This window comes from Trachypithecus francoisi, unplaced genomic scaffold, assembly GCF_009764315.1.
Source record: "Trachypithecus francoisi isolate TF-2019V2 unplaced genomic scaffold, Tfra_2.0 Lachesis_group1, whole genome shotgun sequence".
NCBI lineage: Eukaryota > Metazoa > Chordata > Mammalia > Primates > Cercopithecidae > Trachypithecus > Trachypithecus francoisi.
This window is the reverse complement of record NW_022681454.1, coordinates 102829755-102844666: the sequence shown is the minus strand read 5'-3', so window position 1 is coordinate 102844666 and position 14912 is coordinate 102829755. Positions and strand designations below refer to the sequence as shown.

At 35.3% G+C, this 14912-nt stretch overlaps 1 protein-coding gene across 1 annotated transcript; it reads left to right on the top strand.

The window, feature by feature from the left end:
* GIMD1 (GIMAP family P-loop NTPase domain containing 1) lies at positions 1 to 11479 on the top strand. Its single transcript, XM_033214937.1, has 3 exons — positions 1 to 77; positions 1356 to 1750; positions 10230 to 11479. Exons 1-3 carry the CDS (start codon positions 11 to 13, stop codon positions 10488 to 10490), a joined length of 723 nt encoding a protein of 240 aa, XP_033070828.1. The 5' UTR covers positions 1 to 10; the 3' UTR covers positions 10491 to 11479.
* Positions 11480 to 14912: the final 3433 nt, after the last annotated feature.

The following is a 14912-nucleotide window of genomic DNA, read 5'->3' as shown; positions in this document are numbered from 1 at the left end:
GAAAGTTCATATGAAAGAACAGCTGTGCCAGGGCGAGAGACGTCTTTGTGGAGAAAGCATTTTCAAGACTGGAAAAGGTAAGTAAAATATAGCAAATGGATTGGGATTGCATAATTAATTTTCTAAAAACATTACACCGCTGATTTAGGAGTAAAAAGAAATTGACTGCATCTCGCTGCAGTTGACACCACTGAATGAGCTGGGAGAGCTAGTGTGAACTGGGGGAACCTACAAAATGAATGTCTTTTTATGGAGTTATGAAGCTCCTTCAAGTGTTCATATTAGGGTGTGGGTATAATGGAGTGAGGGGCATTAAAGGATAAGAAGGACCTGCAGTACTTAAAACTGTGTAGTAAAGTTACAAGATATAAGCAAAAATAATAAATGTGCAATATTAAAATGTCTTTATTTCTGAATCAGCAGCGTGATCAGTTTTAGCAATTGGCAAGTAACTCTGCTTATAAATCTAGTGAAAATGATCAATGGCCTTAAAATGCTATAGGGGGCTTATGCTGTGTACAAAGGATCAGCCACTGTACATGTATTATACGTGGAATAGAGTCTCCCAAGATTCTCCTTCCTTCTAACTGAGCTGCCCAATGTGTTAGGCTTGACTTTCTTCGTTAAAGAGCCAACACTAACACTAAAGAACCATAGAGATGATTTATTAATTATTTTATAACAGAATTACAAGGAGTTTTTATTTTCACCATTGTTCCCTGGTTGTAAAAAAAAATTTAGTAAACAGAAGTCATCTTTAACATTATTTATATTTCACAGGAAAGAAGCATTCAGGAAATCAGGAAGGATGATTTTTTGCAGATACCGCTTGTGCATTCAGGCAGTGGGTCGGGAAGTGGGAAGATGGGGGATGTTGTTAAAAATGCAAGAAGGGTTGTTTCTTCCACTGTTCTATTCTTACTTTTCCAATAGTGAATAACCTTTAAATACTACTGCTAGCTTTGCCCCTGGGCTCAGGAACGTCAACACCTTTTCCTAAACCAACTCACCTATCACACTGATGAGTTAACATATTTCTCCTAAACATGGTTTATATGATCTTCACGTAATTTGGGATTTTTTCCCTCATTTTCTGCAATTACTGTTTCCTAAATCCTTCCTTATCTGTATTTGACTTCTCTCCCTTCTCATTGTAAACTACTGATATTATTTCCATATTCCTTTCTGTCACTGGGGCATCTCCACTTTAGTGGAGCAGTCCTCCTCCATGCTTTAGTCACTACGAATGAAGGGAAAACAAATCCTACTTGGAGTGCAACCAGGCCAGGTAGGAAACCTTACATTGGGGGAATGCAAAGCCTCATTATGCATGCTACACCTTTGTTTTCCAACAGCCATGACAGACCCCAACAAGGTAATCATCAACTTGGCCCTCTTTGGCATGACTCAGAGTGGGAAAAGTTCTGCTGGAAACATTCTGCTGGGAAGCACAGACTTTCACAGCAGCTTTGCTCCCTGTTCTGTAACCACATGCTGTAGCCTGGGCCGCAGTTGTCACCTCCATAGCTTCATGCGTCGACGGGGGCGAGAGGTAACCCTGCAAGTCCAGGTGTTGGACACTCCAGGTTATCCACACAGCAGGCTGAGCAAGAAGCATGTGAAACAGGAAGTCAAAGAGGCTCTGGCACATCACTTCGGACAAGAGGGTCTCCACCTTGCACTCCTGGTTCAGAGAGCAGATGTACCTTTCTGTGGGCAGGAAGTAACTGACCCAGTCCAGATGATCCAGGTAATACTAAGATGCAATTGCACTAATGCCATTATTACCTCTTGGAGGGCATTATCCTAATAGTAAAGAACCATGAACTGGTAAAAATAATAATTTAAACAACTAAGTGTTGGTCACCTAGGAAGAGTAAAAATTATTTGATTTTCCCAAGTCATTTTAATGACTTCCTTCAGAGGAACCCAATCAGTCATTTTACAACTGGTTCGTAGAAAAAAAAAATGAGATATTAAATTTCAGAGGTTAACCAAGCCTCAAACCCCTGGAACAAAAACCCAAATAAGTTTGCAAAATGTTGTCCCTGGACTGTCTGCATCAGAATCAACTGGGCTCTTTGTTAAAGAAGATTGATCCAAAACGTACTGAAATAGACTCCCAGGAGTGGAGCCTGCATATCTGCATTTTCATAACTTTCCATGTATTTCTCAAAAACAGTCAGGTCTTAGAACCACTGAACTTAAACACTGACTTGCATCCATTCAGCATCAAAGGGACAATCTCTTATAGTTGACCAAGAAATGGGTGCTCATTCACTGACTTGGTCATTGAACACTCTATTGAGCATCTAAACAGTGCGTAATGACTGGTAAATGAGACACGAGCCCTTCCTTCAGAAAGTTTACAGTCTAGAAGAGGAAAATCAGATAAACAAACCAGGAAAAGATAACGCATTAAGTGCCAAAGTAGTATAGTGAATGAGGGGGTGCTTCATAAGACTTAAGTCATAGTGAGCATTCAAGGGAGAGTTATGCATTCTGTATAGGAAAACAATTCGGAGTTTCAGATTCTTTGCTTGCCTTATCAGCTGTAGCATAAGTGACTGCTCCATTCTAGCCATAAGAAGATCACAGGGACCTCAGGTTGAGCATAAATAACACATGCCACCTTTCCCTGGTGGTCTATTCCTGTTTGTTTGTTTGTTCATTCGTTATAGGTCACTAAGCCAGTCTCCAGGAGAGGAGCTGGATAAGAGGCCTGTGCATGACCACAGCTAGGAGATGGAGGGAGTTGGGAGTTTGTGTGTGTGTGTGTGTTTGTGTGTGTGTACGTGTGTGCGTGTGTATGATGTGTGGACTATTATTATTAATAGTCCTGTGTAGACTATTACTAACAATTCTTGGAAAATGTTCATTGAGCTGCTCTATTCAATCTATAGATTTCTTCGTCTGAGTCAATCTAAATATAGCTGCTGGACTTACTAGTATTACTCAGGAACTTCAATGAGTCACTGAGCTCAGAGACGCCAGGTCTACTAGAAGCTCCACAGTTAAACTTTATACAGAATGGCAAACAGATCTTTTCTGTTCAACTAGAACTTGTAAAAAATGCTTCTCTTCTTTTGGTTCAGTTTCAGCTTATACTGACATAGTCCCTATTACAGCCCAGAAAGATAGTTACTTTGTTTTAATGAAGATTTTTTTCCCTTCAACTAGAAAAGATACTTCTACATGACACATAAACTCATTGTTTTTTGGTAACTGTGTATGTTTCTAAAACTGAAAAAAAAATGCCATATGTACAATCACAAGAAACTAGTGGAAAAATCAGGGTGATAAGAGTATTAAAAAAAGTCCTCATCATGCAACTCCTGAAAAACCAGGGACCTGCTATACAAAAGTAAAGAAGAATAGAAGATGATTGCAATTAAGAAACAATATGGGATCTAAGAAAGCCCAAAACCTCCTCCAAATTGTGAAAGCCTGTATTTCAAACAATGTTTCTGGTAGAAATCAAGTGGTGGGAAGCCTGTATCCATGACATCAGTATAATCTTTAGACAGTTCTTAAAAATTCATTTAAACCTATTATTAAGTAAACATTTAGCTGAAGCTATAAATGGATATAATTCAGTAAATTCAGTAAACACATAAACAACTCTTTTTCAAAAGCTACCCTGACTCTCTCCATATGTCTCAATATTATTCCCTACCATGAACCTATGCTGAGCCCAAAAGGTTCTTGTAAATGATATACATTTTGAAAATAGGTTTTACTAGTTTTAGGATCTAGGACAATAATGTCATCTGTGAGGCTTTTTTATACATGTGAACTCAATTCCTACATGTCTTTGGTCTTTTAAAACAATGTTTGGCATAGAGTCTTCTCTTACAGCTGCCTTCCAAATCAGTGTGCAATTCAGGAATTGAAGGCAGCGAGGAGATGAGCTACGGCAAAGCTCAGATCCCAAATATTTCTTTCTGGAATAAATAACTTCTGTCTCTCAAGAAAATCAGCAGCCAAGGTTTAATAATCTTGAGTGGCCTATGATCCCTGGGAGCACTGCAGACCTATTCCTGGGTTCTGCTACAGTCTTTAATTGATGGTCACTTAAGCACAGGCTGGCTGTTTTATGATCTTCCTGAAGGTGCCTCAGATGCTGGTGGCAGCCATCTGTATGTGCTCACAGATTGGAAGCAGTTGCAGAATGTCTGAATATTCAACAGGACCAGCAGCTGTTAGGAAGGAGCAAGAAGCTGTTAGGTCCTCAGGTTTCAGGCACACTATGGATTTCTTTTTCTTCCTGGCTGATGCAAAATGAAGAATGGAATGCCTGCCTTCTTTCTTTTACCCCTTTGCAGGGGCACTGACTAGTTCTGTGGAAAGAGTCTACCAAGCCAGAGTCAGAGAAGTAGCTTCTTCTTTCCTGTGCCTCTCTGCTGTCTCTTTAAATATCTTCCCCAATTTGTACTTTAATATTTCGCAGAGGAGTTATATGCTGCCGGCTGTGACGATGGTAACATTTTCCCCAAATGATCCCTTTTTCTTTATTTTTGTTAGGCCTTTATTAATTTACAGTAAAATGATGGCGATATCAGTGAGTCATATCTACAAAATTGAGAAATAGAAGGAAGAATTTATTCGAATGTTATCTGGAATCTCATTCGAATGTTTACAAACCCACAAATAATGAATCAGAGAAGATATAATATAGTCACCTCAAGGAAAGAGCTAGCATACAGCCAAGCTGCACTAGGAATTGAGCCTAGGTATTGCCTATGGTCCATTTTCCCCCCACTATTATGGTATTATGTATTATTACTGTGTACAAGCAAGTTTCAAGCATGTACTTTTATTTCATAATCAACAACCGAACTGTTGATGTTGCAGATCAATGTATTTACAAAAAGCTCAGAAAAGCCAATTCAGAGCCTGAAAATACTAAATTAAGATTATGGGTTTAGTTGTTAGAATTTAGTTAAAAAACAGGCCTAATTACTTTATAGGTGTATGACTATAAATGTTACTAAAACTTTCTTGGTTTCAGTTCCTTACTTGTAATATGGAGATAATTTTATGTATGTTAAAGAGTTCTGAGCATTATATTTAATAAATACATCATGCTCAGCATTGCGCCTGCTTACAGAAGGTCACAGAAAATGGTAAAGTATTACTAGTATTGTTTTTATTGTTATGATCACTACCGAGATTGTGAATGAGCACTCATTCAAATGAACTACTAGATACGGGCAAGATAGCATAGAGATTAAGAGATGGGTTCTAAAGTATTCAAGTCTTAGCTACTTATTTGCTTTGTGATCTTGGGCAAGTAACTTCTCTAAACTTCATTGGTAAGCTGAGAAAGACAGTAGTGTGTACTTCATTGGGTTACTTGTGGGATTAATACCCTATTAACAGTAAATGATACAGCTTAGGCACAGACACGTGGCAAGTGCACAGCAAATAGCTCTGGCCATTATTACTTTATTGTTAGTATTTGTCTTATCTTAAAATTAGGAAATGGTGTTTTTTAGGTTTATCCTGGTAGACTTCAGAAGAAAATAGAGTAAAATCAAGTTTACATGGTCCTGATTTATAACCATAAGAAGTAACTTTTTTATTAATTTAGAAAAAAATCTGGAAAAATCCTCACTGGCTTAGTATGGTTAACCTGAAAAGCCCCAATTTAGTGGGAAAGACAGGGGACCTTGGTTCCAGGTCCAAGACTGCCAGTCATCAGCCCTATGACTTTGGCCAAGTCATTTGACACCACAAGTCCTCAATACCCTCATCTGTAAGAGGCAGTTTATACAGATGATCTCTGAGGGTGAATATTCTCTGGATCTGACCTAACAAGAAATTATCATTCAGCTTTGGCTCTCTGAAAAGGAACATGTAATATTTTAAGTGGGGTGAGAGTAAGGGAATAGCATAAAGTATTTTTAAAAATGGTCCTTATTGTCCTCCTGTTCCATGATAATTTTTTTCTCAGTTGATGTCATAGTTGGCTTTTCTTTTTCTTTTTTTTTTTTTTTTAGTTTCCCCCTAAAAAGTCCAGATACTATGATTTCATCAACCACAAACAAATGGGGCAGGGCTGGTGAGGTCCTGGGAAAATGAACGTAGTTCCTGGACAACAAAGTTTATATCCTAACCAGTTGTCCCAAAAGGACTAAATGGACTCATACCCATTAGCACTCGGAAAGCAAACAATTCATGATTGATTGTAAAATTTTCATCTAGCTTAGTACTATATTTAAATTATTAACACCAGATAACTTACATTAACTTATCTTGCTTTTGGATTTTTACGTGAGGTATCAATCAACTGTAATTATTCTTTCTCTGGGTCCATAGAGAACATGTTTGGCCACTAACATGAAGACTATTCAGCAAGCAACACTACTTTCAAATACTCAACTATTTGCTGGACAAAATTGACTTAAAGATTTTAAGCTAAATCAACCACTCTCTTCTGTTTTTGGCAGTAATTCAAAAGTGTAATTTCTCTCACAGTTTAAGATATGAGCATCCTTTCTTAAATAATTATAAATATGTAAAAACTTCCCAGTGACTGAACACATGAACTTTAAAGTGGCATGAAGCTTACAAATCTATTTTCCTTAGGTGTAAAAGTGTGGTTTAAATTACGGGAAATGTCTGGTGGAGACCAAAAGGGAACATGTTAATGTTACAATACAGAAAAACACGAACAAAAGAAATACTATGAAAGTTAAACCATCTACTTCATTAAGTACTAATCTAGAAAGAAAATAATTCTGTGTTGTGATATAAAACTCAAGAAAGGACTGTTTATGCAAAATAGTTTATTTAACGTGCACTTTTATTGTAGCAATACTATATTTCAAAACTATTTAAGGAGGCAAATACCTTATCCATTAAGTTACTGGGGCTCAAAAATATTTAATAACAAGTCCACACATCAGCCAATATATATCTAAGGGTAAGTTTAGGATGGCTCTCAAGGAGTTAAGAGCAGTAGCTATTTAATAATTTGCATGAAAACATTTTGATATTTGACAATCAGTGTTACCATATTCATAGTGTACTTGGTGAATATCAGGTCTGGCTCTAAATTTGATAAACTTTCAGAGATAAGAGTGATTGAAGATCAATAGCTGTACTTGTTTAGAAATAAAATCTTAATGCTGTACAATCTCAATCATGCTTGATTACATTAATTACCTTGTTAATTCCTATGTATTTTTTAAGAATCTGGTCACTGCATCATCACATGCAAGGCACTTTGTCTGATCTTTCCTTTTTACTCCTACTTCCCACCTCCACCACAAAATGGGCAAAATGCTCACCTTTATAGTGCTAACATAATTTCTATCACATTTGCAATTGAAACAAATTCAAAGTATTTCTTTCCTGTCTCCCTTTCTAAGTTAATTTAGCACACAAAAATCTCCACTAAATGTAAACCGAATATGTCTGTCTTGTTCCACACCCGTGCCTACCACGTAGAACGTGCCTAGAACAAAGTAGACCCTCAATAAATATTTGCAAAAGGAATAAATCATCTAAAGTGCTTTATAAAATTCAGATTCCAGGATCTAGCCCTAATGGTTCTAATACATTTTTAGAAAGCCTCACAGGTGATTCTGATGCAAATGATTCAAGGATCACTGTATTCCCAGAGCCCAGATCTAATATACTTAGTACTGTATTAATTTTTTTAGTCACTTGCGTTAGTTTGCTAGGGCTGCTGTAACAAAGTACCACAATTACTGTCTTTCAGTTCTGGAGGCTAGAAGGCTGAAATCAAGGTGTTGTCAGGGTTGGCTCCTTCTGAGGGCTGTGAGAGATCTGTTCCAGGCTTCTTTCTTTGGCTTGTAGATGGCTATCTTCATATACGAATGGCACTCTCCCGGGACTTGCGTCTTTGCCCAAGTTTCCCTTTTTTATAAGGACACCAATCATACTAGACAGGGACTCACCCTAATGACCTTAGCTTAATAAGTTATATTTGCTATGACGCTATTTCCAAATAAGATCACATTCGGAAGAACTAAGGATCAGAATTTCAACACATGAGTTTGGGGGAGGATGCAATTCAACCCATAACATCACTGTTCATTTACTTTGCAACTCTGTGACCCCTCCTCCAGCAGAGATCTGTTACAACATACTGAATATACAACAAACTCTAAAGAGGTCTGCTAATTTTGCTATGTTACCATTAGGCAAAATGGGATGTTGACATTATATGAATAATAATTTTTTAAAAAATTATTTTTTAATGTTTAGAATATTTCTATTACAATAATTATTCCCTAACATACTGATCGTGAAACTTTAAGCAGGGTATTTTTAGGAGGAATAGAAATATGCAGTAATTCTATGGTGGGTATATGTAGACAAATGTTGAACAGATATGATGAAAAATTTTGTGCCTATTCCTTGAAAGAGTCCCTCTGAAGAGAAAATAGAAAGTCCAGACTACTAGAAAGTCCAGTAGCAAATTTGTGGTGATAAATCGCAAAAGAAAAAAAAACAAAAAGAAGAAGTTTTACAAAGATTAATTATACTTCAAAACCAAACCCTGAAAAGAAATAAATAGAACCCTAAGCCTTTTATTTGAGATGATAATGAGGGTCTAAATTCCAAATTAATTTAACAGATGTTTACTGAGAATTTACGATGTGCTGAAAGCTTTGATTGATATGGAAAGATATGAATCTTGCCTTCAAAGAGTTTACTATGAAGTTGTAAAAACTGATGTATAAATAAATGACTCTGATAAAAGCCAGACTGTATCAGTTGTAATTGGTAACCATGATTGTGATGTTTCTAATTTTAAATGTTTTGTCCCATAGTTCTCATGAGTATTTTCATGTTAGATTTACATATCCAGATTCCTTCCTTCCTTACTCCCTATTGCCTGCCTTCTTCCCTTCCTTCCTTCCTTTCTCCTTTCTTCCATTTCTGTTTTCTTTCTTATTTCGTTCTTTTTTTCTTTCTTTTCAATTTTTCAATATTATAAATTCTAATCCTGTATTTTTTATGTACATTGAAAATGATTTCCCAGACTGTCTTTCAATATTTTCAATAAATTTTAAACCAGGATTTGTGTTAATACATATAACTCAAAGTCTATAAGTCAGTTTGCCAACATCATAATGGAGATAATAATAGTATCTCCTACAAAGAATTGCATTAAGCTTCAAATGAGATAAAGCATGTAAAGTGGTTAGCGTAATATCTGGCACTAAATGTTAGTTTTTCTCCCTTCTTTCTTTCTTCTGATTATTAGAAGTCTTGGTCTTTCTTATTATGTTTATTCTTAGGCATTTTGTATTTTTCTTGCTATAAACTGGTAGTAGTTTTGGAAATACTTTGGTAATAGTATTGTTCGGAATGGAGGAATGGTATTTTGTTGTCACGTTGTGATTTCATATAACTTTGGAAATATCCAAAAAAGTTCAAGGGTTATTTCTAGATGCCTTTCATATTACATGAACAATTTGCCACATGCTGTTACTTCTGCTTTATATCAGCTTATATTCACTAATCAAATAAGAATTTATTACATAACCAACTTCCACATATTACTAAAACAAAGAAACGCCACTCTTCAGTGTTTTTCAACCACGTTGGAGGAAGTCATCAGATAAATTGTGTTCCATTCTAAACATGTGAATTCAGGAAGATGAGAATCACAGTAATAATATTTTGTGGTTCTTCCAAATTACCAAATGTATTTTTATCTTAGCTTTTCCATTACATGTCACCTGATTAATCAATAGATTCTTAACAGATTATATAATTTCATATCTTTAGTAGATGCTTGTAATGATAATAACATATTTCTACAAAAAGTAAAAGATAAAACAATTCCCTTGACCAAGGTCCTCTGACTTAAATTCAGTGGCTTTAATGGAGTCAGGTAGTCAGACAAGTATAAATGGAACCAGATAGTCAGACAAGTATAAATGATTACTGAATGTTGAAAAATCTATGCAGCAATGCAGTTTTGAGATTGTGTATATATTATCATAGCAAAATAAAAGAGAGAATTTAATTATCTGTTTAATCCTGCCTTTTTCAGAAAGTCAAGCCCTTTCCCTCTATTTGCTTACAATACTCGACCCTGTCTTCATTTCCTACTTTGTATATCAGCTTTCAGAAACATAGTAATATGGATCTGCTGGCTATCTATATTGGACCATAATAAATCCTTTGCTCATGTTTGAGGAATATAGTTCAAGTTCAATAGCTATTTAACTTCTCTCTTTCAGGAACTTCTTGGGCATGCTTGGATGAATTACACAGCCATTCTTTTTACCCATGCGGAAAAAATAGAAGAGGCTGGGTTTACTGAAGATAAATATTTACATGAGGCCTCTGATACCCTGACAACGCTGCTAAATTCTATTCAGCACAAATATATTTTCCAGTATAAAAAAGGAAAATCACTCAATGAACAACGAATGAAAATCTTAGAAAGCATCATGGAATTTATAAAAAAGAATTGTTACCAAGTTCTTACCTTTAAATGAAATTTAGGTGAAAGGAAAGGAGCATTGGGTATCAGAGTCAGAAGCCTAGCTACAAAGAATGCCTTTATTGACATGAATGTGAACCACAAGTATTCTGATATGCTGCTGATGAGAGTGTACATTGGTATAACCACTTTGGAAGACTGGAAGTTAAAAAGAACATCAATTATTCAGGATTTCTAATGCAAATCCCATGACATAGCAATTATACTCCTGAGTATATATCCAACATAAATGTGTATATTTGTGTACTAGAAGACATGTATGTACAATAATGTTCATGGAACTACTATTCAAAAGCTAAACATACAGAGTATTCAAATGCCTGTTAATAGTAGAATGGTTAGGTAAATTGTGGTACGTTCCCACAGTGGGATATTAGAATAAGCAAGCTCAACTCTATGTAACAATACCAATGAATTGCTCAAACACAATGTTGAAAAATAAGCCAGACATAAAAGAGTACATACTCCATGATTCCGTGTGCAGAAAGTTCAAAAACAGTAAAACAAATGTAATCTAAACTACTCTGATGGTAGAAGTGCTGGAAATCGGGAGAGTGGTTAACCCTAGGGAGGGGATTGTGAGTGAAAGGTTACACTTGGTGTGGCTTCTAAGATTCTGGCCATGTTCTTTTGTTCTCTTGATTTGGAGCCTGGTTTCACAGGATTTGTTCACTTTGTGAAAATGCAACAACAAACACTTGTGATTTATAAACTACTTGTATATGGCATATTTAAATAAAAGTTAAAAATAATTAGTTATTATCCATTAAAAAGGAACTAGCTTGACTGCTTACTTGATGCCAGAAAAAAAAAAAAAAAAGTTTAAACTTGTCAGAGTCTGTTTCCTTCTTTGGAATACCTACTCATAATTATTGTGATGATTAAACACCCTGGCACATGGTAGTTTCTTAAAATATGCTAATTTTCTTTTCCACTTCCTTGTAACCTGTGGTTTCTATTTCAGTTTGGAAACATTTGGTAAAAACTCAGCGCAAGCCTTTTGCAAAAATGAGTATAACAATTGTGATAATTGACTATGAATAAAGCCTTGACTAAAGACCTTCTACCTTTGAAGGTTGGCCACTATGGTTTAGTGGAGAGCTTCAGGATGGTCCCAATGGTAGCAGTGAAAATTGAAGGAAAATAATTCTAATCAGTCATAAGAGTGAAGTCCACTAGCAAGTCAAAATCAGATCACTTTCATAAATATTTGTATACAAACTTCATAATTTATAAAATTCTTTCACAAAGATAGTTCCCAATTTACAAACAGTTTGTTCTTATAATCTAATTTATAAGGATTTTTTTTTTTTTTTTTTTTTTGGTGTACAATATACTGGATTTGGATTTTCCATTAGAAACAGGATTAGAGTTGGTGGTTATTCTCACAGAATAGTCTTCAAAAGCCTACTTCAATGCACAACATTACATGAACTCCAGTACATGTTTGAATTTGTGCTAGATTTATACAGTGTTTCTATAGGAAAGCATAATACAGATTCCAACTTAAAACAACATCTCACTTATTTCTTTGCATGACCTCTTTCTCCTATGCTGTGGGCCCTAGACTGAGAAGTGGGAGACTCAACAATGGTGCAGAGTTTGGAAGTGCAGTGAGAACTGACACTGCCCCATGGGTTGGGGGGGGCTTGGGACAGAGAAAGAGACTTGATGCTAAGAAATTGAAACCATGGTGACTGCTGGAGAAAAGGAGGATGGAAAAGAATTCAGGTGTTAAGTTCTTCATATACTTCATTTATGTGTTGTCAGTTAACTTTTCTAGAACACAAACACTGGTTCATTTCAGGAAATATATATGGTGCAGAACATTAAGGATTTAAGCTCTGTGAGGCTAGCCTGATATTGATGATTAATAGAGAAGTGCTTTTAGTCAAAGAGGATTTCTGTGATGTTCTTCCCTGAATTATTTATTTTTATATTTGCACATACAGTATCGCCCCTTATCTGTGATTTCACTTTCTGTAGTTTCAGTTACCTGTGGTCAATTGCAATCTGAAAATATTACATACAATAAGGTATCCTAAGAGAGATCACATTCACATAACTTTTATTACAGTATATTGTTATAATTGTTCTAATTTATTATTAGTTATGTTGCCAATCTCCTACTGTGTCTAATTTACAAACTAAACTTTATCACAGGAATGTACATATAGGAAAACAGTGTGTGTTTAGGGCTCAGTACTCTCCTTGGCTTCAGGCATCCATTAGGGCCTTGGAACATATTCCTTCTGGATAAGGTATTCCTACTGTGTACACATGTGCGTATATACACACACATCCATTTTCACATCAATGCTTAAATGTGGTGATATTACATACTTTATTTTCTTTTAGCAGTCTTATGTGGCTTTTTTTGCTTTGCCTTTACCTCTCTCCTCTTCTCCATGCAAATCTGCCCATTACAGATAACTGATGCCAACCAAAAGCCTGGTGTCCATTGTTTCTATTTTTCTTCATGTCCGGATAATCACCCCCACACAGCACATATAAACACATAAAAATATATAGGACTTTTCAACTTAAAAACAAGTTTTCATATTATACTCTTCATAATATATTTTTGTTTCAGTTTAACACTGTTGTAGGACTTTCTCCTCATTTCAGCTAAAAACTGGGTTCTTGTCACACGACCAAGAGAGATTAGGCTCATGGACACATAGAAGGATGAGAAAAACGGAATTTATTGGGTGAAAAATGAAAAAAAAACTCAGCAAAGTGAGAGGGGTTCCTGTTAATGGGCCCCCATCTCACCAATTGAATCCCAGGTTACCAGCCAGTAACAGGAGAGGCCAGGCTCCTCCTGTCCGCAAACAACAAAAACTTCCCATGGCTCCACCTTGTCCCCTCTGTGTGCAGGCCAGTTGGAGATTCTCTGGGAGCCCTTTTTACTTGGCTGTCTCAACACCACCTCATTTAAATTTTTCCAAATCTAAAATATAGCCCAAATTCATTCTTTTTAAAGTCTGCAAAAACATTTCAGTGTTTATGTAACAATTCATTCAACTGCTCCTCTATTGATGAGCTTTCCAGTTTTCTGTCACCCAAAGCAATGCTCAAGCAACTATTCTTGTACATATATTTTTAGTTAATACTATTTTTCTGTAAGTTATATTCCCAAGAGTGAGATTTCTGGGTCAAAGTATATATACATTTAATGTATCTTAACAGATTCTTTGCAAAAATATTGTGATAAACTTGATTTCCAACAACATGAGTTGTTTTCTGCCCATCAATAGATGTTATCATCTTGAACACCTATTGCTAACACCAGTTGAATAAATGTAAAACCACAGCCCACTATTACTTTATTTGCATTTCCCAACTGGAACGATTTTATGTGTTTGGAACATTTTTATGTAAGCATTTTGGTAGTTTAGACTTAGTCTTTTATAAATTGGATCTTCATATCCTTTGTTCTTTTGTCATTTTTTTTTTTTTCCTATTGGATTACTTTTTGCTTGGCAAATTGGAAGAGCTCTATGTAAGTTATAGATATTAACCCTCTGTCTGTCCTCTGAGTAACAATTGTTTTTTTTTCAAATCTATTATTTGTCCTTTAACTTTGTATGGTAAGTTTTGCCAAACTAAATTTGTGAAATTTTTTATAGTCATATATTTCTGTGTACATGATATAGCTGGGGTTTTAGTTTTACTTCCTTTCAGATGAGTAACCAGTTGTATTTGTTCTATTTATTAATTCATCCTTTTACTACTTAAATGGTAGGTAGGTAGCTAGAGATAGATATTGAAATGTATATCCTGGATCTATTTCTGGATCCATCCTGTATTCTTAATCCTATTCTATTTTATTTATATTGTTCTCAATACCAGAGTGATTTAATTATAATAATTTTATATCATTCTTTGATATCTAGGAGGTCAAATTATTTTCCTTTTTTCAAAATATTTTCTGGTTATACTCAGGCGTTCATTCATATATGTTCTTAGATTGTTTTTCCTAATTAAAAAAAAATTATTTTGGGGGGTGTGTGTGTATGGTAAATGACATCCCATGTTATTAAACCTTCCTTTAATATCTCATTATGTTTATTATATTAGTGTATTTATTGTATTTTTTCTTTTCCTTAGTTTTGCAACCTTGATAACATTGGTATTCAGTATTTCCCCTTGACAATTTGGAAGTTCTACTCTAATTCACCTTCATTAAAGATTATTTTATTGCCCCTGAATTCACATATTTCTCTACTATTGCCTGATGACACAGTATGAACTATTCCCCTTACCAATAATTTCCCACTATTAAAATAAGACTCTTACAATAATTCCATTTCCTCCTCAGTTCTCTTTCTCCTATCCTCCATAGAGAAGTGGACTTTGGAATGCTTTTTCTTTCCCTATATTACTAGATTGTGCTCAGATAGTTAATTATTTA

Excerpts from the sequence above, each read along its gene's own strand:
- GIMD1 (XM_033214937.1), top strand. The coding sequence starts at position 11 with ATGAAAGAACAGCTGTGCCAGGGCGAGAGACGTCTTTGTGGAGAAAGC. Across the intron at positions 78-1,355 it reads CATTTTCAAGACTGGAAAAG|CCATGACAGACCCCAACAAG; the intron begins GTAAGTAAAATA and ends GTTTTCCAACAG. Across the intron at positions 1,751-10,229 it reads ACCCAGTCCAGATGATCCAG|GAACTTCTTGGGCATGCTTG; the intron begins GTAATACTAAGA and ends TCTCTCTTTCAG.